Source organism: Corapipo altera, unplaced genomic scaffold (assembly GCF_003945725.1).
Source record: "Corapipo altera isolate COAL_440 unplaced genomic scaffold, ASM394572v1 59, whole genome shotgun sequence".
NCBI classification, from domain to species: domain Eukaryota; kingdom Metazoa; phylum Chordata; class Aves; order Passeriformes; family Pipridae; genus Corapipo; species Corapipo altera.
The window spans coordinates 1,524,690-1,549,416 of record NW_020884917.1 but is presented as its reverse complement, the minus strand read 5'-3'; the positions used below and the strand labels follow the sequence as shown (position 1 = coordinate 1,549,416).

The following is a 24,727-nucleotide window of genomic DNA, read 5'->3' as shown; positions in this document are numbered from 1 at the left end:
CCCAGCCTCTGACAGGACAGGTTTAATCTGCAAAATAAGCTTTCAATCCCTACTGTTTGTGTCCTTTTCTCAATAAATATTTATGGACAGAATTGTCCTTAGGCTACTCATATGAAGACTGTTTCTTTCCTTCGTATGAGCATTTGAGCATTTCACTGAGCCATGACCTTTTTTTTAGAAAAGCCAATCAGCCCTATTCTGAAGCAGGTCCTGTTGCTCTCTTTCTGCAGAATTCATAAATTTTTAGATGCAGCTGGAGTAATCCACTTTGCTGCCACACTATTCCCCAGCCCCCATTGCCTCAGCACTTGCAGCATCTGGCTTACTGTGCTCAGCAAATGGGAGAGAAAGGACATTTTGCAGGTTCAACTGTTCTGCTAGAAACTCAGTAATGAAATCAGAAATGACAAGGTAAGCTCAGCAGTGACCAAACTCTGAGATGATTTTTTACTAACCCTTTGATGGCTTTCATTCACATTCCCAGAAAAATCAAATTTGAATCTGTCACTAACTGGTATTCTTTATTCTTCCTGGTTTGCTTGTTTAGAGTGGTTTGTGGTTTTTTTTGGGGGGGGGGATTGAAAAGGAAAGAGGGAGAGAGAAGAAGAGGGGATGTGTGGGGAGAATGGTTATGTTTACATCATGTTCCACGTTTTGCCTTTGAGGATTGTCACTGAAAAGATATGAGAGTAAGTTTCTAGAGAAAAACAAGAAGACTCTGGATTGCTATCAAATATTGACTTGTGTACATAATAATGTGTATGAAAACTGTTCACTTACACTGAGACAATATAATAAACACAGGTGCCAGTTTTTTCTTCATTGCAAAAATAGAGTTCCATTTGGTTCCTCCTGATCAAATTTTCTGTTTTGACCTGCATTTATTTGTATTTCAAGCTCCTAAAGAATACTAAGCAAATTCAGAAACAAATGGCTATAAACACAGTACAACAGCAGACCTGGTTAAATATCCACAACTCAGAGCCAGTAGTGATAGTTGAAGCCAAATGCTCTATTCATTGTGTTCTTAAGCATACAGTGTAAGATGGCTAAGGTGACCCACCATGCACAGACTTGATATCACAAAGATTCGCTGTCAGGAGCCCAGTTTCCCAGCTGTTCTGTCTGTTAGCAATGACTACACAGGAAACATGCAATGCTGGTAACAGTCTGCCTATTTATAGTCTGAAAAGGGAGGACAAAGATTAGTTTTCATTATAGTGAATAACGTGAAGGCTGAATCTGAGCCAGAGCAGCCCCACTTAGAGGGTCAAGCTGCAGTCGAGGTAATTAGTACAGGCATATGTTAAGTTTACAAGGTGCACTGCAGCACCACATACCCGAACAAACTCTAGTCAAGCTGGTACAGCTAAATGACAAGAATACAGAACAATGCAGAGAACCTGTCTTAGTGCTGGCTGTGAGAAGACTCTGCTGGCCAGCTTCTGCTCTCAACTCACAGCCCTTCATCTCAGTGACTGGAGAGGTATTACATGCTTTGGTAACCTGGGTGCAGCTGCACAGTTTGAGTGCTTCCATCTCCAAGGTTAGCTCTGGTTTTGTTCCAAGGCATTTCTTGACTCATGTCAATGTTTCCTTAGACAGATGCTGTATTCATTTTTGTCCTTGGAGGAATTTTCTTCAAGAACAGAGGTTTTCTTGCAGCAACAAATTCCTGTAAAATTAGGTGGTTTCCCTAAATGAGATCCTCATTCACATCAGTTTCTGTGCAGGCATATTTTTCCTCCAAAACTGCCTTTTAAATGTATATTTGACATCTCAGCTGATCAGTATAAGTAGATTTTAGTCCATTTGTGCCCTTATGCAACTCAAGATTGTTGTGCAAAAAGCCTACCATTTTCTGACAAAGAAAACTGTAAAATCAAGTGTTGAGTACAGCTCTTCCCTCTCACAGAAGAAGAAACACTTTGTAGATCAAAGAAAAAAACACCTCTGATGTCAAACAGCCCAACCTCTTCACAGGTTGTGAATAGTTTCTTATTTAGACCAAATACAGACCATAGCTCCTATTCTTTAGTATAGCCTGAACTCTTTCTCAACACCAAATGCCTGATCCAGTAGCTGTGATAGGAAGCATCACTGTGATGTTCCCCTCTAAAAAGCTGAGATCTGCTATGTCAGATATTTATTTCTTTTTCTTATAAATGGAGTCCTATGGAGAATTCTGCTCTGGCCTGCATGATAGCACAAGTGATATAGTGCTTTTGAGGTTCAAGAAAATCTGGGTAAAAATCACCAGCAATCGTCAGTGACCAAAGAAATCTATTTCATTCATTTATATTTAGATTGGAAAGAAATGTCATAAATAATGTAACATAATGGGTATCTTGGTCATCATGAGATAATTACAGTCATGCAGAGTTGCAAAACACTATGAAGAAATATTTGTTTCTTAACAAATAGTAAAATATTTGTCATCTTTGCTTTTTAGGTGTTGCTAGATCTATTTTTTATGCATGTATATATTTTTATCCATAAATGATGTTGCCACGTAGATATGTTTCTATTTGAGCAGGCAGATCAGTGTTAAGAATCATGTTCTCCATTTTCAAAATGTTTTGGCACTTACTTATTGACTTCATACAAACCAATGTATTTGGATAATGTGAAGGGTAAGAAGTAAATTTACGGAAAATTACTGTCAACACTTGTATCACAGTAATGTGTGCAAATTCCAGCCAAGTTCAGTATTGTGTTTTACGAAAAGAAGTTACCTCTTGCAACCTAAGATTATAACCACAGTTTGCTGCAAATGTTAACAGTCCTGGAAGATCAATATTAAAAAAAGACCTTATAAAGGAAGAGAGAGAAGTATCTGCTTCACCTCAGAGATCTTGGACTCTGGAGCCATAAGCCATAAAGAACTCGGCCAGGGTCATGTACGATAAGAGTGTCAGAACCAAGAAACTGAATTTAGAATAACTAAGTTATGGCAGAGTGCCTTTACCCCAAATCACCCTTCCATTTCAGATAAAAATCTTATTTGCAAGGGATTCCTTTTGCGTTCTGGAAATCTAGTTTTAGATGTGCATGGTTTTCCAACTCAGTGCAATGCTTTGTAAAATGTATTAAGGCAGTTTTTATCTGAGATCTTTTGTTGCTATATCCCAACTGAAACATTCTTTACAAGTCCAAATTTCTGGATAACTGCTTAGTAGAGAGACATTTAGCCTAGGAAAGCCTATAAAAGGAAGAAGGGAGGGAGGGAAAGGCAGAGAAAGAAAGAACTTTGGTTCTCTTTGAGACATCTTTTTCACACTGTTTTCTCTTTCATTGCGTATTCTTTTGGCTGAGGTGGAAAAGATTTGGGAAGTAAACAACGAGTAAATGCTCTCAAATTTGTATAGTGTAACACCGTGAACAGTAGAACTGCAGCTACATGACATGCAAGAGGTCAGAATCAGATCTCCTGTAGATGCAGAGAAGTGGTTTGCTTTCACAAATCATTTCACTTCCAAAATAATTATTTCATTTCAATTTTTGAATGAAGTTTATTTCCTTGTCATTTTTATTCAAGGCAGAACTGTTGTTTATACTTTCACAGAATAGTTGAGGTTGGAAGGGGTCTCTAGGGAAGTTAAAACTTTAGCACGTTATTGGTGCTAGATTTTTTTTTTTAATTCTAAAGCTGGCATTTTTCTATTCGTGTGTGCTATGCTGTGTATAAGTCTTTCTTATATATCCATGAACTTTGATTGGTTTAATACTCATTAAATTCATAAGGACATTTTAACATATACTCTTGGTCTCAGTGCTGTTACCACTAAGCTGTAACACGAGTCCAGTAGATCTCTCTCATACGATGACCTATTTAGTCTAACAAAATTTTGTTAGGGTTCTGGTTTAGATTTGCTATTACATAACATATATTCACTTGCATCACCTATATAGTATTTGAAAAGTGCCTAGCTGATGACTGTTCAAAGAGTGAAAGCTGCAGTTCTACAGTAAGCTCACCTTTCTACAGGGAGCCCCCCTTTGCCCATGTAACTGTACTCTCTGATAACAATATAACAGTGGCATGGTAATGTTAAAACCAAAAACGGTGGATAAAGGGAGTATAGCCAGGCACAAGTCTCTAGGGGACCACTTAATACGGGAAACTGTTATTTTTAAATTGAAATTTTGTAAGTACTTTCTTTGCATTCTTGGATTTAGAACACTGCTGAGATAGTAAGATTGCACTAAGATATTTGGGCATAGTGATAGTCTTAATGAGCTATTTTAAAGATAAGGAACAGGCAGGGAATTAAATAAAGACTCAAGTGCAGCCATGTGAGAAGTTTCTCTGGCATAGATGATATAGAAATGAACTGTAAAATTACTTTTCAAAGACCTTTTTGCAAAGTCTGAAGGGGAAAAGGCTAGACCAACATAGGCATATCAAGGAGCATTTCCAGGGCCACAGCACATAATAGAGCAGATATTCTAGCCAAAGCATCAGTTTCTGGGGTGGAACAGTACCGTAACACAAACTCCACTGGTTTTTTCTCAGACCCTAGAGCAGTCTAGGACTGGGAGGTGTAACACACCTCCTCGGAGCTGCAAGTTCAGACTGCAGTTTTACTTTTAAAAATATACGGGGTTCTTTTATATCTTGAGATAACATCAAGAAAATAAGCCACATACTTGTTCCCAAGAGGTACTTTTACTGATAATTTAGGGAGAAAATAAGAGAACTTGGCAAAATTTTGAAAGGGTGGCATACAATCAAAACAAAGCATTCCACTAAATTACTGACCCATCACACAACCACCCTCACAGCTTAGCAATATCCAATCCCACCTGCCTTAAGCTACCCAAAACATCAAGAAAGGAGCAAAGAAAGAGGAGGGAGCAAGGAGAGAGAAGAATGAGAAAGAAGTAGAGACAGATTGTATAGCTACCATTGTAACCTTGTGGAAGCTCTCACATGTCCAGATGGCAGGACTGTGACGCATGGCAAATGTATGCCCTCGGTTTTATCTGCTCTGGTCCCTATGGCCAATGCCCACAGGCGAGGCTCTGACCCACCAGCCACTCTGGGATTCCAGGCCAGGATGAGAGGCAGTGTTCTTATTGTCCCTGCCAATGTGAGGCTGAGCTGGGGCTCCAGGATGTGTGGGATGTTATAGTTTCCTCAAGCTGCTTTTGGCTGGCAGCTGCTCCATGGCTTTCCCAAGTGGGCTCCAGGGGCCTGCCATGGGGGATACAACGCCACCTGATTTCCATTCCCCCTCCACACACACACACACACACACACACACACACACTCTCTCTAACACACCCTGAGGTGGTTCCAACCCAACTATTACAGATCCAGTGTCTCACAGGAGGCCACAGAGGTGTTAAGCTCTTAGCTGTTTGAATTCAGAACAGGATGTCCATCTCTGTAATTCAAATTCTTTTCAAATGCTCTTAATTGAGTATAAATAGCAACCATCCATAAAAGCCACATGCAAAAAAATGTTACTGTGATATAAAACTGGAGTGGCACCATAAGAATGAAGATAGTTTTACTCAACTCTAGGTATGGTGCATATCTGAAGTATTTATTAATTTCTGTGGAACTGAAATTGGGACAAGAACAAAAGAGTCATTGGCAGTATATTTCTACAAATAAGCAGTAGAACAGCATAACTTTGTGTTAATGCACCTGCTGAATTAAGTTAATACTTCAAACAAATTGTTTTAGCCATAAGTTTCATCAAAGCTCAGATGACTATGATTCATCAAAGGACCTAGTCATATCTTTTGAGTTAAATATTCTCAGTTTTAGTTCAGAAGGCTCTGAAATCCAGTAATAGAAGATCAAGCAAAATAATTTCATTATCTCTGTGAATAACAGGTAATTCTGGAATCAATGGCATGAAGAATAGTTAATGAACTACATCAAGACTAAATTGAATCTTACATTTTTATTCTGAAGAATAGTTTCCACTGTGAAAGTGGAGCTGCTCTAGGAGAACACAAATCAGGTGATCAAAGAGCCAGGACACTGAGGCCAGATCTGTAGCCAAACACCAGTGACTTTAAAGCCACAAATAGGAACAGAAATGTCACCCTAAGCAGAGAAAATGAGAAAATGTAGAGGGGTAGAGCTGTGTGGAGATTACCCAGCACATGCATCTTGTAAAATGTCATGTCAGGAATAACAAATGGGAATGGCAGAAGAAGAAACAGTTACTGGATCATGTTATCCACTTTGTGTTGGGCCAGGGCAACGGCTCTATGACTCTACTGAACTTGTCCATGTACCTAGCCAAGGATCTGGAGAGCAGAGAACTACCATTTCCTGCAGTTCACCACAGAGAAACTGAATTGTTAAGAAAGTTTACTGGTTTTTATGTTATTGTCCTTGTGTCTTTGTCTCATGTTGCACAGACGTGTGCTGAGCATACAGTGCTCATGCAGTATTACCAGATGGGAATGGTAAACTATTACAATTCCTTTGTAGATCTATAAATACCCACTGATACCTAAAAGGCAATAGAGAATCAGATTCTCATAGTAACATGGTTTGTGGACAGCACCAGGTTCCTGTATTTAATGTTTACCACCATGGCAGGGTTCCTACATACTGCGTTGGCACAGTGGCAATCAAGCTGATGTTTGTAGGTCACTTACTGTTTAAAAAAAATTCCCCTGAAAGAACACCAGTTTACATGCATCATTAAAACTCCATCAGGACACTACACAGCTCCAGGTTGTAAACCATGCCAGATCAGGACCTTTCGTTCTTTAGATAGATGAAAGTAATGATGCCAGCAGTGACAGGGCATGTATCGTGATTAGGTGTTGTGACCAGGAGGCAAGACTTTTGAAAAACGATCTTCCAAAGATGATTGCAGGTAACACAGCAGGTGCTGGAAACCTTTCTGCATCACTGAATCTCTTTCATTGAGTCCAACATTTCACTGATAAATGTGATTGCACTTTTCCCTCACTCAGCAAATATAGTGACTGGCAGAGTAAAAAAAATTTAGCATCTGTGTTTATATCCATTGATCTGTGTCTTGTAAGTGGTATGTCACTTGAGAATCTTTATGAAAACAGACAATTTATAATGGCAGATAAACTGCTATCCATCTTGGTGAAATTTTGATATAAGTTGTTCTATGTCTTTCATTACTGACCATAGTACTCAAGTTGATTCGAGATAGTAGGGCTAAGACTCTTTAACTTCTAAATAAGTAATTTAAGGCTAACCTGCATTTGTAATTCTTCAAATACATTTACTTTCTCCTTGATATCTTGTTATGCATGAGGGAATTTGGGGCTTTAGACCTTGGACCCATGAGAAAAGAGAAAAAGTTCTGTAATGAGATCAACAGTTGTCTCAGCAGTGGCAGGCATGCAGAGTTTTTGGCATTTGCAGTAAAAATGAGCTGGCAAAAGTCTGTAAGTGAAGATCAAACAACCTTCTCACAAATGGAAGAGGCAAGGGCATCTGTGGAAGGTCACCACCCAAATGAGTAGACAGAACCTTTTTCAGGATCTCACTTTCAGAGAAGATGCATGCAGTGAACTTCCAGAAGAGAAGCCTCAAGGAACTACTCTGAGTTTCAGGTGTAATATAGAAATTGAAGGTGTTATATATTTATCAACAATCCGGATGCAGCACCCTCAGCAAGTTTGTTGATTAAACTAAACCGGAAGGTGCTGTTGACTCTCTTGAGAGATAAGAGGTCTTGCAGAAGAATCTAGAGAGAATGGAGCATTAGACTATGATTAATGGGATGAAATTTAACAAATCAAAATGCCAGATTCTGTACCTAGCATGGAGCAACACAAGTCTAAAGTGGGGGAGGAGTGGCTGGAAGGCAGCCCTGCAGAGGGGGTCTGGGGGTGCTGGTTGGCAGGAGGCTCAAGAGTAGTCAGCAGTGTGTGTGCCCTGGCAGCCAAGAGGGCAAATCCCATCCTGGGGTACATCAAGCACAGCAAGACAGATGGTCCAAAGAGGTGACTGTCATACTGTATTCAGCATTAGTGCAGTCTCACCTTGAATATCTGGGTTCTGCTGTTTAGGAAGGATTTGAAGGTCTTTGAATGTGTCCTGAGTAGCACACCACATCTGATGAAGGGGTTGGTAGGTATGCCCTCTGAGGCTAAAGGGCAATCTCACTGCTCCCTACAGCTTCCTGAGGTGAGGAAGTGAAGAGGGAGGTGCTGAGTTCTTCTCCCTGGTACCCAGTGCCAGGACACAATGGCTAAAAGCTGCATCCATCAGGGAAGGTTTGAACTTGACATGGGAAAACATTTCTTTACTGGGAAGGTAGTCAAACCCTGGAACAGGCTTCCTGGAGAGGTGGCCACTGCCCTGTTCCTCTCAGTGTTTAATAGAGTATTTAAGGACAATTCCATTAAAGCCATGCTTTAACTTTTGGTCAGCCCTGAAGTGTTGCACTAGATGGCCGAAGCAAATTAAAAAAAAAAAAGTGAATGTAAAAAAAGGTCAATGTAAAAAAAAAAAAAAATTACAGCCTAGAATTTATCCTTTAAAACCTGAATTGTCTTTAATGTGACAGTAACCACTGCAGAGCTAACTTTTCTGTTTTGCTAACTCTGAGCTCATCTTTATATGTGTTGAAATTCTCAGCAGGTTTTGTTCTAGACTTCCACCCATTTGTTACTTTGTTGAAAGCTGCACAGCTAGTTTTATCTTGAAAATTGAAATCTAACCTATATTTTTATTTAGCCTGAAAGGGTGTAAGTCAGTTTGCTATTATACAGTGTTAATACACTCTCCATCTGTTGACTTGGGGATTATTTTCCCTGTGTGTTGTCAAAAGATTTTTCTGCTATTAAGCCAACATCTTGTGTAGCAATTACTTTTAGTTTATTTTTCTTGATTCAGGTTAGGATTGAGTAAATCAGGACGCTACCATCTTAATTTTCAATTAAGTAGCAATTTACATGCTTCTTTTCAAATTATATTCTGCTGTGATGCTGAAAAATTGTTCACCTGTAGCCCAAGAAACAAAATATTGTTATTTCTAGATACAGTCTGTGGGTATTATACTGAGGATGCAAGGCCAGAGGCTTGACAGGTTTGCACTATTTTGACCCCTGGCTCAAATTTCATTTAGCCAGAACACCATTTTTTTTCTAATGACAGGAGTTCTATGCCTAATTTGTTTTACCTTTTCTTATCTTCTTATGGTATAACCCCATTTTATATAGATACTAGTAAAAAGTAGTTACTTTGTGCAGAATGAGATATTGATGGCTAACAGAATAACAGAATCATCAAGGTTAGATGAGGCCTTCAAGACCATCTAGTCTGTCAGTGCAGCACCACCATAAATACCCCTAAATCATATCCCCAAGTGTGACATCCAGGCAACTCTTGAACATTTCCTGAGATCAACTCATTCTAATGCCTAACCACTCTTTCAGTGAATTTTACCTTTTTTTTTTTCTTTTGGTGACCTTAAATCTCCCCTGGCACAATTTAATGCCATTTCCTCTCATTCTTTCACTTGAGACATGGCAGAAGAGACTGACCCCTACTTCACTACAGCCTCCTTTCAGATAGTTGAAGAGAGCAATAAAGTCCCTCCTAAACCTCCTTTTCTCCAGGCTAAACAACCCCAGCTCCTGCAGCAGCTCTTGATAAAACATGTTTTCTAGACCCTTCCCATCTTCACTGCCCATCTTTGGACATTTTCCAGCACCTCAGTGTCCTCTTTGAAGCCAGTGACACAGAACTGGACACAGTACTTGGGGTGCAGCCTCACCAGTGCCAAGTACAGGGGCAGAATCACTGCCCTGGTCCTGCTGGCTGCACTATTCCTGATACAGGCCAGGATTCCATTGGCCTTCTTGGCCACCTAGGCACACTGCTGGCTTACATTGAGCCAGCTGTCAACCAACTCCCTCCCGCAAGCCCCTTTTTCCTGAGCAGCTTTCCAGCTACTCTTCCCAAGCCTATAGCAATGCATGGGGTGGTTGCGACCCAAGTGCAGGACCAATAACAATAATAATGGTGCAGTGCAGAGAGATACACAACTGGTACACATTCTGCAGTCCTGAAAATTGGAAACATGGGATTTGGGGCAGAGAGGTGCAGGCATGGGATGACACAAGACTGTGCACTGACTGATACAGGGGGCTATAAACTACTATAAACTACTCACCAACAGTCAAATAAATTCAAAACTGAAGCTGGTCAAAACTGATTTCAAGGGCACCAAAGAAATCAAAGAAGATATGCAAATTTTGCCATATATAGTAAAACATATATACATTAAATATAGTAAATACAGTACAGTAAAACATATAGTAAATGTGTCATGGAGATGCAGACCAGAGCAGAACAAAGGTTTAAAAGCATGTTAGCACAATGAAAAATGACACCAAACAGATTGTCCAGTCACAAAGAAGCCACCAGCATTGTAGCCCTCTCAGGAAAGGACAGAATGCTGACAACCTGCCATCTTTGCTTTCCTCTGCCCCCAGCACACACACCCCTCCTGTTCAGTCTGAAGCTGTGATCTCAACTCTACTAAGATTAGCACTGATGGCAGAAAAGCACCTGCCCTGCTTTGAGGTCATAGTTACATCTTTCACAATAAAGTACAACTCAGTGCAAGAAATACTACCAATTTTCTTTGACTTTTCAGATAAAAAGTCCAACAGCAAATTTGGTTTTCATTACAGCCAGTTCCACACTGAAGTGCATCTGAAGAGTTGAGTCAAAGGTGTGATTGTTGTTGTACTGATACCCAAATTGCTCTGAGTGTGCATCTGTAGACTCCTTTCCCAGAATGGAAACAGAAGAAAGGAAAAAAATCCCACCAACTTGATTTGTTCAGCATAATTGTATGGATAATCTCAATCCATTACTTTGTGGCACAGAACAGTTTTCCGTTCACACATCCATCTTCTCTGAAATAGAGGACTATTCTTACATTTTATTCACATAATGGTTTTGATAGAAAATCTGTTTTGCTGCAGATGAGGGCCCTGGAGGGTTTTGGACTATTGTAATACATAAGAGCTACCTGACATTGCAGCATTCGTTCTCCAGTGCGATTGCCTAGCAGGGCTAAAAGCACTGATGTCTTTTACAGTTCTGGTATTGCCATTATCCATTTCAATGGGGTTTAAATGTAAAAGTGAAATTGATGGTGTTACAGCATGAATTTCAATCACACTAAGAAAGAAGATATTGATGGGAGCCAGCGAGGGAGCTCTGAACAAAAATATTGCAAGGAAGAAGCTGAAAGGCTGATTGCTATAAGACCAGTGACTCGCTGTTTTCAAGTGACGTAGCTGCCACACACTTAAACACTGTCACTCAGGGGTAGTAAAACTAATGAGAAAGCAGTAAGACTGTTTTGCAGGAGCTTAAGGAGTTGGATTTTAATTTCCACAGCAGACAAGCAGAGCTGTGAGCAGCCTTGACGCAAGCTGAAAACAGAATCATAGTGTTATGTGGTCCATTGAAGCACCTCTGTCATAACTATGGCTCTGATTCCTGCTTGGATCCAGGCAAATATCCATGGCAGTTTCCTCTGGGGCTGTGATCAGCGATTCCCTTGCCTGCCTCCGCATGCTCTGAGACAATGCCATCACCAAGAAACGTGCAATTTTGTGAGAAACACAGACAGTTTTTGAGGATCTCCACATTTACCTTGAGCTGCAAACAACTGAAAAGGCTTGTCTGGTGCCTTGATTTATTTGTATTTGTGCTTCCATGACAGCAGCATGCTCTGTACCTGTTTAATTGGTTTAAATCAAATTTAAACATTAGGCAAGCTTAAAACAACAGAGATGCACAACAGAGCTATGGTCTTGATTACAGAATTATGGTTGAGATTACAAAGAAAAAAGTAAAATTATAATGTCATATTTTAGATAATACAATAAAAATCCTCCTTAGCTTCTGTGGTATTTTTATACATCACAAACTTAGCATTTAGGGTGTTCTTTCTAAATAAACTCCCTTTCCCACCTTCTATTGGTCTGATATTCCTACTGCCATAACTCTAGCCTGCGGTTTAAGTTCCTGTCCCAATTTTCTCCATCTACAGCTTGCTCAGCCTAAAGTGGAAGAAAAACGCTTGTAGGATTGATACATTCAAACCATTTGAGGAATGAATTGTGACAATGTACTGAAGAAATTTTGAGGCACAGTGACTGACAAAAGTTCCTACCAAGAAACAATAATAATGTGTGTGAAGTGGATTTTTATACAAGATTTCCTTAGGGAACCCCTTTCTTAACCAAAGTATCATTTTATGATAAAGATAATTATGCATATTTAGCAAAACATTTCTCTTGTACTCTGAATAAAAAGTCTTTTTCCCCTGAAAGTGTTTTGAGACAAATGTATACCTATGTGTGAAAACATGATTTTGTCTTTATAGGAATTTCTTATGAATAGCCCATGAAAACATCTCTCTCAAGCTGCAGGTTCTCCTATTCTGTCTGTGTTATTTGTATTCATACTCTCACCGGTAACATCTGCAGCCAAGACTTTCTGCAGAGCCAAATCACAGCATTTTGAATGAAATATAAAATATTTACTGATGAAACTCTTCAGTAGGCTGGGTGCAGCACTAAGTAAAAATTGATCCATTTTTTTTTAGTAAAAAGGTGACACGTATTTCCATACGAACCCATCTGCCTATCTGGCCCTGCAGGTGTACTGGTAGCTGCAGCCCTTCTTGTAAGCATATTGTGGTAAAGGTTTGAAATCTTAGCCATATGGCCGGGGCCAACCAATACCGATCCTAAAGACTCTGAAATCTCTGACTATAATAAGGAATGGTCACATACGACTGAAAATTAATTCCCTTTAAAGGCAAACCTGCTCTTTAGTTATGTGCTGTCATAATTAAGGATTTAGCGCAGAGTGTCCCAGCATTGCAGACTGAGTCTATGTTAAATTGCATTTAGTGCTTTCAAGTTTGCAAGATAATTAAAAAGATATAAAAAAATGCTACTAAATATATAGCTATTTCATATACCAGCTCCTATTCTTGTTTACTTTATTGCAATATTAATTATAATAATATACTGTATTGTAGTGGAAGCTCCAGTTAAGGGAGTAGGATTTCATTGCACCACAACATGACAAAATAAAACATGACGAAAATATGCTCCTTTCAACACAGCCATTGTCAATGCATCAGTGGAAGTGATTAGTAATACATATTGAAGCTAGCTGACCTAGCTCAACCGGTTAATTCACAAAGCTATCTTATGAGTGTCCATTTCTTCCCATTTTCACTGCTCACATGCACATTTATACACATACACACAAAAACTTAGTTACTTTCCTCCTGTGATGCTTTGGAGTAAACAGAAAGCTGCTTCTTTTCCCAAAAACTCTCATTGTGCATCCTTGAGAGAGGCAGAATTAAATGGAAGAGATGGGATAGTACTGTGGAAGGCAATTGTTTGCATGTATTTAAACATAAAGCTTTCTGTTAATTCAGATGTTCAATTTAAATTTGAATAAAGATTAATGAATTACACAAATAATAATACTTCTGACTTGGCTGTGGGCCAGTGGTGTTATATATAAGCAGTGCTGAGGTTCAGCATTCTCATTCATATTCATCCAGTGCTAACCAGATAAATGATAGCATTATCAGGTACTTCAATAATCGAATAACGGAAAACCAATCTCTCGGAATTTTGACTGGAATGGAAAGTAGTTTATTATTGTGTTTATTAGCTGGCATACTAAAGGCTCAGCTGTGGCTACATAATGAGGATATTCTAATAAATTTCTGAATCTGGATACATAAGCATTCTGATTAAACTAGAACTAGCTGTTTTAGTCTCTGATTGGCTTACCATATCACCTATATCATCATCATGGAATCATCATAGAATGGACTGGGTAGAAAGAGACCTTAAAGATCATTTAGTTCCAACATTCCTGCCATGGACAGGGACACTTCACTAGAACAGGCTGCTTAGAGCAACATCCAGCTTGGCCTTAAACACTTCCAGGGATGGTGAATCCACAGCTTCTCTGGGCAGCCTGTTCCAGTGCCTCACGACCCTTACGGTAAAGAATTTCTTCCTAATATCTCATATAAACTCTCTTTCAGTTTAAAACCACTCCCCCTTGTCACATCACTAGATGGTCCTGTAAATAGTTTCTCTCCATATTTCTTGTAGGCTCCCTTCAGGTACTGGAAGGCCACAATTAGGTCACACTGAAGCCTTCTTTTATGAATTTTAAGAGAATCTTCTCTTATATCTTGTGAATTTTTTGTGTTTGCATGGTAATGCTACCTTGCACAGAATTTGACTATCAGGCTAGCTAAAGTACAATAATAGGTCTTGGATATTATTAATTATTATATTTCTACAATGGAAATGTACTAGAGGACAATTAGGAGCACATGCTAATTGTGTTTGTATTGCTTAGCTTCATTTCTTGGATTTTTTCTTTGGTGCATATTAATAGACTTCTATAGACATGGCTGTGTTTTCAGAAGAAAGGAGTATAGCTGTGTAGAATAAATTTGAAGATAGATAAGTCACACATGAAGCAATGCATGAAACCAAAATGTGCCAGAGGTGAGGCAGACATCAAATAAGTGTTTTATCCATCTGTCTGATCTCCCATGAATGTTACTATATTAAACATGTAGCAACAACATATTTGAGTATGACTGCATATGATAAATTAGGAACTTGAAAATAAATTTACAATAAGCATGCTCTGCCTTCTGAAATCTGATGCACTGCACCCAGAAAAACAAAAAGGAGGTAGTGGAATCAATACGCTTGAAGGAGTTTTTTTCAGCGTAAACAACACTGTAACATATATTGACATTAAAACTTCAACTTTTCAGACAGCTTCAAGGGAGCACTGAAACATGTGTCTTTCCTGTCTATCCCATGCAGGGAATTACTGGAATGCAGCTTCTTTCGTTACTTCATCGTCTTACCTCCACTTCTCCACCTTCCAAGGGGAAACCAGCGCAGACATCTCTTTCTATTTCAAAACTTCGGCCTCGGATGGGGTGTTTCTTGAGAATCTGGGTAACACTGACTTCATCAAACTGGAGTTGAAATGTAAGTATATGCTTCTCATCACTATTGTTGGCACCTGAACATGGTTTATGTCAGATAGTAGGTTTCAAGAAATGTGTATCATTCAGTAAAATATGTATGCTCACTACATTCTGGAAAAACTTCCAAATCAAGCTGCTTGACATATTTTCAGGTTGCCTTATGTGGGAAGAGCACTTGAAGTATATTTGGATTGTTTATTTAAGGGAAAAATACAAAGAAGAATAGAACTAGTAACATCAATTATAAAAATGACACTGACCTGAAAAGAGTTTCCAAAATTGCACGTCAGAATTATTTCTTAAGAGCTTAGTGTGCTTTTCTATTTATTTCATGGTTGCTTCAGAAACAGGGAAAAGAAAGAAAAAAGAGATATCATCCTAATCATCACTGCAAGGAGCCAAAGAGCTGAAAACTTGCATATGGTATTTAAAAGCCATAAAAAATCTCATAAAAATAAATCTTTATCAGCATTATCTATTAATAAAATTGCTGATCTGAGAAAGAGGGTATATGATATCAAGAGGTGAGTTAATTTTATTATTTAAACCACTTATAATGGCCCAGGGGCAAACTTTCCAGGGAAAGGTGCCGAAATCCTCAGCTGCACCTGAATTCTGCTTAGTGAAATTGAAGCAGCTGAATTAGGGAGAAACATGTTTTATGTCTCCTCTGTTCTCCCTCGACCCTGCCATAAATGGAAGCAGCAACAGTCCCACTGTGCTTTGGGTGGTTGTTATTACAGCCCCTAGCAGCACATTACAGCAGTGGGGTTATATGAGTGCAGCAAGCTGCCTCCCTGCACTCCAGCACTGGGAAAAGCATGTGTGCTTCCTTTTGCTGCAGGAGCTACTCATGGACGCCAAGGAGCCAGCTCTAAATACTGATGCTCAAAAAAGGCAATGCTAGAAGCTGCTAATGTTGAAAGAGAGGAATTTGCTTGTGGACCCCGAATAATCTATCTTTTATGCAGATGCAATATGATCTACATGCACACATCTAATTTTAAAACAAAAAGCCATTTTCAGCACTTCCCAAAATTTAAACACACAAATCAGAATGTGGAGACTTAGAAACCACCAGAAGGCCCCTTCAAAATGAATCTAAATTTTTCCCTCTGGATAAGAATAAAACACCAAGTTCCAGTTGGGTGAAAGTATGTTTCCTTCTTTCTACAAGGAATTTATTTCATGTTGCTTAATCCCAGTTTGTCTAATCTGCAATTAGTGCAAATCAAAATAGCTCCTATTGAGCCACAGGAGATAGTCTTAATTGCTTTAACAAGGTACACAGCCCTTTAGTAATAAAGCAGCAGCTATTTCTAATTTCCCTTTGAATTTAAATAGTACCTCTAATCAGCTGAGGTGGACATTTTCAGAGCTTCTTGCTCTTCTACTTTATGAAAGGTGGTCTCTACTGTTTTTATCAGATCAGCCATGCTATTCACTTAGCTAAATGGTGACAGTAGCAGTTAAAAAAGGTGACAATAACAGTGAATAAAGGTGAGTTGGCAGTGATTATAATTCTTTTGAACTCAACTCAAGTTTAAAAGTAATCATGCTGCAACTGTTCACTGAATAGATGTACCAGTTCAAGAAAGTACTTGGCAGTTTACTCAAAATATCGTTAAACAGGACTTTAATTTTAAGCCTGTGCTTGAGATCCACTGACTTTGCTGTGACCTGGCATATGCATGAATTCAACCTCTTCCTTGTGTCCTATAGTCTAAACCTTAGATTATAAATTTTTAGTGGCAGAAACTGAAATATCATCTGTAAAAACAGATGAGAAATGTTGGTAAAAACTATGTTGACTGTATTTGCTGTAAAGTACAAAGCAGTTCATTTGATGTATTTCCATTCACTCTACCCTTTCTTTCCCAAAACTATTGCTTGAAATTTTCATAGCCCCAGAAAATAGGCCTTTCTGTGACTTAAGTGTTCTACCAGTCACAGCTCAAAAAGTGACTCAAAAAAAGTGTTCAAAAAGTGTTGGATGTTGTGACTTTAGTAACAGAGAAACTCATCCTCTCTTCTGAATTGCACATTTATTTAATGAACATTTGTTTTATATAGTTTTTATGTTTGTTTCATTCTAGTCTGTACTTATGGTTTTCTGGAATTCATTCAAATGGAAAGTAAAGTTTCAGAATTTCAGAAGTTTCTTACACGGTTTACAGTAGAATCTGCTGCTTCCTAAAAGTCTGTTTCCCCTTTACAGAAATCCTGTAAAATTAATACGTGAATTTCTCCCTCAATAGGAACACAAAGTTAAGTCAGTACAGTAATTACAGAATTATCCCTAAACTCTTTCCTTTGGCAGGCTGCTTTTTGACTAACCCATCACACTCTCTGGTAGAACAGCTATTTTGTATTAAAGGGTTTTTTACATAATAACCATCATAATTACTTCAACTGCTGTACTTCAAACAGCCTGTTCTCGATTTCTTCACTTTTTATCATTCTAAAGGGAAAATGTTTAAATCAGCATCCTGCCAGTAGACAGTGCAAATTCTGTTTTCTTCTTCTGTTATGTGTATAAAACCTGTATGTACCTGTAATATGTGGTTAGTGATATATAAGCTTGCTTCAAGCCTTTGGAAAGCACAGAAGTTGTTACTAGGAAAACTCATTAAATTATTTTACTGGTGTTCTGTGCTTGAGTCTAATAAGTCTTGAGTCTTATATTGTCTTAAGGTCTAATAACTGCACAGATTTGCTTCAGGTTCATATAAAAAAGAGGCGGAATTTGCAGTATCTTGAAGAGTAGCTTCATGTACCTTCACTAAAGCCCCAGATTGCCATCTCTGGGGAGAGGGGAAATACAGGAAGGAAGGGAAGAACATGTTTCTCTGATTTAAGAAATAGCCCTTCCAAACATCTGAAAAAGAAGACTGTCAAGAAAAAAACAGTGATATAATTCTACTATGAATGTGGCTGAAGTCTTTAACTATTTCATTTATCAAGAAAATCCTCTGGCAGGCTTGTACTTGTCACCATTCATGGAACAGCTGACAGAGACGTAGAATTACCTGAAGCCTCAACTTTTACATACACCAGTAAATCTACAGAACCCCATTATTTTCATAGCTGGCTGGTCAGCTGACAACAGCTAGGACTGCTTAGAAAGGAGGTAGTTGAATAAGGTATTAATTTTTCTGTAAATCAGTACTTCCAGAAACCATTCATCTGTGGTCAAAATGACCAGATGTTTTTAAAATTAAAACTGTATTTTAGAGAGAGGAAAACGAAGATGTTTTCTCTTTTAGAGTCTTCCTATATAGTTTTGTAAATTCATGAGATGTGAGTGAAAGACCTTGGAGTTATTACTATAAAAACCTAATAACTTCCTAACTTAGATGTTTGTGAAATAGATCACGTTTGAATTTTCTGTTCAAGAGATATCCCAAGTTTTGGAAAAGATGTGTTCCTGAAAGTAAATTTTGAAAGGAGCATATTCATGAGAATTTAGGAAGAAGGGTTTACCATCACTGTTTCCAGAAAACTCTCTTAATGACACTGTTATATAATTCTAATGAAAAAGACATTCTACTCACTTCTGTAGCATCTCTCACTCCAGCATCACTAAGCAGTTTACACACACAAATGAATTGTGTCTCACTGTTATTATTCTGAAGTAAGTAAACAGCAAGTTTACTTACTTCAGAGGAGGTTTAGGTTGGATATTAGGCAGCATTTTTTTATGGAAAGAGGAGGTTTTTAAGATGAGACTGGATGTGGCACTTAGTGCCATGGTCTAATAACCATGGCAGTGTTGGATTAAGGGTTGGACTTGATTATCTCAGATGTCTTTTCCAACCCTGTTGATTCTGTGATTCTATGATTCTAAGTCACTTTTGCAACAGAAAAAAAAAATGAAGCTTAGAAATAAAGGTCAGCTTGTGTTTGATCCTAGCATGAACATGTAAGAGAGGAAGGATCTTTCTTATTAATTTATTGTAGAAAGCCGGGAATATTTACAATCACTACATTCAGGGATTATACTTGACTGATAACCCCTGCAATGCTAGGTGCCCCAAAAATTCTCCCCAAGGAGTGATCATTGACCTTGGCAGCTGTGAAAGGGATTATGTGGAGTAGCTTGCTAAAGGGAGCAGTGGTATAGCTTCAGGGTGGGTCTACTGGCTCTGTGGGCAAGGGATACTGACAGCACTCTAATACCTAACATTTGCATATGAAAAGTCCCACGATGCTTCTGGTGCTTAGCTGTTTCTAGGCTGCTCAGTTAAGACATAAGTAACTCCTCTAAAATCAGACAAGAAGCAGTGACAGACTGGGGACCATGATTCCCACTGCTGTTTGCTTCTACCCAGAGAGCATTCTTTCCTCCAGACTCAATGCTCTAACACAAGACTGATTAATATATTTTCTTACAAATTTTAATAACTCCATCACATCTTTCTCCAGAGGCATCCTAAAATGGAATTCTACCATATCAATGAGTTTTCCACATAATACTCAAATTACCATATGTTAAAGTAAATACAGATTACATTTTCCACCACTTAATTTTTTCACCTGGGTAGGGAAAGTGCTGTGACCTTCACTATTTCTTTTAATTGAGTTGTTACATTTTTTCCCTAGCAGAAGGTCACTTTTCTGTAAAAAATCCCTGTAGTAACGCATGTTGCATTAGCCGCATGTCAAAAAATGCATAGGACAATGAAACATCTCTTCATCCCAGAGGCCCATGAGAAGTTATCAAATTAAATGGAAAAACATTACATTTCTTCAGGGAAATTTATGACCCAAATGTTCTTACAGCAGTATTTGCAAACTCTCATCCTATTCCAGGACAATGAAAGTTTCAAACAAACAAACAAAACAAAAAAACCAGTCTGAAGAATGGCAAGCAGCATTCTTTGAAAGATAAGATTCTATTTCAGATGAAGTAGGTGATGCAGAAATTTCTGATATTCAAATAGAGCAATTTATGTCCCATCCAAGAAGACCAGTTCTACCTGTACCTTCTTCTTCTGGGTATAGGTGCCCAGTCTGGCATGTGGGAGCAAGCCAAAGGCAGAAAATAAACATTCCAGCTAGGGACCAAGCTAAAACTGACCAATAGAAAATCCTAGGCACAGGGCTGTGGGGAAATTAGGTCCAAGCTTCTGTAAGCAGCTTGGACTCTGACAGAGAACTGGTACAGGTTACTTTTCTTTGGTCTGCCTCAACGTCAGTGTGGCATTCATGGCCCTGCACTGCACAGTGCCGTACAGCACATCCCCTCAGCATTATCCTTCTTCTTTCAAGGGTGATGGGATGCCTTTCTCATTGCCATAAAAGCCACTTTAACAATCATTTTATGTTCAGTGTCTTATAAATCAGTTGCAGCTCACATAAAGTTCAAGGTGGGAACTGGTTGGCATTGAAAAAGAAAAGTTCTCCTTAACTTTGATTTGTATTGGACAAAATATATGCAACACATGGCAAACTGTACTGACAGTACCACCCGCTAGTTCTTCTCAGGTGTTGGTCCTCGTTTCCAGTCTACTTTCTACTATATGCTGAAACTGCATAGGCTTTGTTACCTTATTCAATTGTGCTGATCTTTGTCCCATGGAAAGTGAGTATTTACTATGCTGCACAAAATTGCCAGGTGCTATAGGCATATGACAGAAACAAACCTTCTGCGTCCTTGAATTTAGATCCTCACTATCACAGGCAACGACAATGCATAACCTGTGTCTATCATCCTAAATTTATCCAACTCTCTATTTAAAATAATTTGAATCTTTGCTGGCTGGACAACTGTGTTTCAGACTTTCACACCTTTATTTTTTAAGAGTCTTCTCATTCCTAACAGTTTGATTTGTATCTTTTCTTTATAGCCAGACATTCTTATTTCAGTATTGTTCTTTGGCTGAACTAATTATTTTCCCTTTCTAGCATTTACTCTTTCCCCTTGTATATTTATGGTGCAATCACATCTTCTCTCAGCTTTTAATTACTGTGTTAAGCAAGATAAACTCAAGTGGTTTCTTCCCATAAGATATTTTCTCTTGTTCTGTTCTCTGGTTATGCTAATAATGTTCTTCCTGCTCACTGCACCTTGAATTCTTCGTTCTTAAACACAGGTAGTCAAAACTACCCACATTAATTCTGGTAATAGTTTATTAGTGCCCTCTACAATTAAATTAATACTTAGGCTGCCCATTGTGTCCTAGGAATTTCTGGCTGATCATACTGGGATACTGTTTATTATGTATTATTTTCTGACCTTTCCAACCTTGTGTTACTGGAAAACAAAAATATGCTGACTTCTTGTGCAAAGATATTCATTATAATACTAAATATGACTTGACCCTAACCAAATTAGAGGTCCTTTAATTTTCTGATGACCCGTACTTTACCCATGTCATCAACAATCTCTGCAATTCTACTTTTCATCTCTGCTCTTTTTGGAAGAAAATCAAATATACTAAATCTATAACAATTCTCTTCTTCCAAAAATCAGAGGGTTTTTTAAATCAAAGAAGGGTGTGCATTATGTTGACTTTGTTAAATCCTCTATATGATTTCATATTCTTTGTGTTCTGCCTCACATTAGACAGTGATGTCTGCTTCACTTACTGACTTCTTGTGCACTCTTAGCTTTCTCGACTGCAGGGTAAAATCTTGTCACTAAGTCATTAAACTATGGTAACTCCATTAGTTTACATTTTCTTTGTAATTTCCTGTAATTTGCCATAAAAATTCACATGTAGAACTGAAGACAATATGCTGATATATAAAGACTTTCTTTTCCCGCTACTCTTCGAAGTGACTGTGTGATTTCTTGCATTAGTTCGTGCAGTAAGTAGCAGCTGGATCCCACTTTGAGCTCAACTGACTTCTACAAGCTCAGTTTTCTCACTGAGTTTTCTACTTTAACACAGAAACAACAACACATTCCACAAGAAACTAAGAGGACAAACTTCCTCTCTTCTTGATAGTAATGATTGAATTTGGTTTACTTCACCTCCTGAAGACAAGGTATCAGAGGCTAGATTTACCAGAAGGTTTAAGTATCTCAGTACCAAATGTTGATACTAAAAATATCTATCCACCTGCCACCTAGCAGGAATCATGTCCAGCCCATACCAGACAAAATTTTCCGAAGGAATTTCCTCAGGATGTATCCTCTGACAGGCCCAGATGTACCTGCATCTTTATAACACCCAAATAGCACGTGAAGAGCTCTGGTTTCAGTGAAGTGGGCACTGCTCTGCCTACTTTACATGGCCAGACTAGGCAGATGTTCCCTCTGCATTCCTTTTTTCTGCCCACATGAGTTTCAGATACCAACCTGCACTGCATCCACTAGAACAGGTTGTGCAAGGCTGGTCTTGCTGGTAAAGACTGAGGCAAAGAAGGAGTTTATTACCACAGCCTTTTCCCTGGGTGCCCTGCCTCAATCAATGGGCCCATATTTTCCCTAGTCTTCTTTTTCCTACTTAAGTACCATTTAGGCACTTGCATAAGACTACCTTCTTTCTGCCTTGCTCCCTCCTCTTAGGATCCTGACCTCTACCATCTCATGATCACAGCTGGTGCTGTATTCAACCTTCCCATCCCCAGCAAACCTCTCCTTTTTTGAGTGTAAGGTTCAGCAGAGCATCTCTGCCCATTGGCTCCTCTCTCACTTGCACCAAGAAGTTGTCATCAATAGCTCTCCAGGAAACTTGCTTACGCTCCACTGTTTTAGTCTCTCCAACAAAGACCCACAGGAGGACCAGGGCCTGTGAACATGAAGCTACTTCTAGCTGCCTCTAGAAGGTCTCATCCACTTGTTCTTCCCCACTAGGCAGCCTGCATCAGATCCCCACTATGCTGTCACCCATACCATTCTGCTCTTGAATCCCTGCTGTGGCACAGTAATTGGGAGAAGGTTCTCAGCCAAGCACAAGAAGTTGGACACAGTGATTATGTGGATGATTATGATTAGATTTATTGCTAATACAATATCTAAATAGTGCCAATGCAGCATCTAAATAACAACTCTATCATTATTCCAGTGGATTATATTATAATGAGGTCATGATCCCTCCTGTTGCGTCACAAGCTTCAGTGAGACACTCTGGTTTTCTAAACTTCTCCGAGAAGTCTAGATGTGACTAGGTCCATTTAGTTGCACATTTGATCTACAGTTTTTGTCTCAAGGGTTATAATATACTTAGGTTTAGGTAGAAGCATACAGGTTGACAGTATTTGGCCTTGCAGAATTCACAATTGCAAAGCAACAAGAGCTTATGGAGCTACTTCAGGATTTTATCTCCGTAGGTGACCGGACCTTAGCACTTTTACTCACTCTTCCAAAGTGAGTGTTCCCCATCTTTGGGCTGGATGTACCCTTGCAGGGGCAGAGATCCAGCTGGAAGCTGCCTTCTGCCTTGGGAGAGAGCCTCATTGGCCCGGTCTCCAGCATGATTTTTTATCCTTATGTAGGCTGATGTACACCACAGTCAATCACAAATATCTCAGCTCCACCATCCCCAAAATACATCAGTTATGCAAGCACCCAGACAGTTCCTCCTGCAACTTCCACCTGGTGTTCTTATCTTAGGACAAACCTCTTTGCCCATCAGAGACAGTAGAAAAGAAAGGAGTGGAGAGGATGCACACAAATATCTGTCTTTGTCACTGTCACACGTTTAATCATCAACATCGTCCTATACGTTGAAATGCCATGAGTGAAGAAATCTGAAAGGGTCCAACCAGGCTTCATTGTTTCCTGAGGCTATGTGTCCTGAATCCAATGGATCTTCTGGCCCCAAATTATTTAGATATTTTTGAGGATCTTTCTTCTTAGTGGTTGAACAGTTTTGGTACTCTGAAAACCACTTTTTTTCTTTAAACTTTTTAGGTAAAGTTGGCAATTACTTAGATATCCTATTGAAAGTCTAAATTATTCTTTATTGTTTTCTCCAAAGCAATTCAGTTTTAAAGCAGAAAATTATTTTCTGTGACTAGATGATAAGATATAATAAAAGTGGAGGTGTTTTTAATAATAATACATTTGTATCTATGGTACATTAAATATTTATGCAGATGATTAATTCAAATTTCGTCAACAGACTAATTCAAGTAAATATAATTATTTTCTCTTTAAGTGTTTGTGAGAACATTATAATATGGCAGATGCTAAATGTTCATATAGAGTTTTGGCCGCAGGTTTTCCTAACACTTCACAGCATTTCATCATGGTTTAAATGGTAGTTTAAAAATATATCCGTTTAAACCACTCTCAATTCAGGCTTTATCTCTCTACCCTACCTTGCTGTGGTTGTTTTGAGGATAAGAAAAATGGATATTTCTGCTCCCAACTTTTCATTCAGAAACTTTGCACGCATGTATAATTTCTTACATTTTAAAAGGAAATAAAAACCATTCGTGTAAAATTTTGTTAAAAAGTTAATAAAACAGTAATCTATTTTTTAAGAGTGTGAAGGCAGTTACTATCACACGGCTGCTATAACACTATCTTGCATAATTTAGACTTCTTAGATCCTCTTGATCTAAATGTCTTGATTTTGTTTTTAAAGTAGAGATTTTTGTCTCAACTCATGGACTGAGACAGCGCTCTATTAGTATGAAATCTTAAAAACAAATGCTTTATAAATTCTTAAATCCTTCCACTCATCCTTTTGTTTTTACCGCTGCTACAGCAGGAAATAAGAACA

At 38.6% G+C, this 24,727-nt stretch overlaps 1 protein-coding gene across 3 annotated transcripts in view; it reads left to right on the top strand.

Moving 5' to 3' along the window:
* The window catches only part of CNTNAP2 (contactin associated protein like 2), a 1,017,942-nt gene that overhangs the window by 894,463 nt on the left and 98,752 nt on the right, over nt 1-24,727 (top strand). For all 3 annotated transcript variants that reach the window (XM_027655885.1, XM_027655886.1, XM_027655887.1), the window contains one exon: nt 14,878-15,048. In XM_027655885.1, coding sequence (XP_027511686.1) covers nt 14,878-15,048 — 171 coding nt within the window. The remainder of the gene's footprint in view (nt 1-14,877; nt 15,049-24,727) is intronic.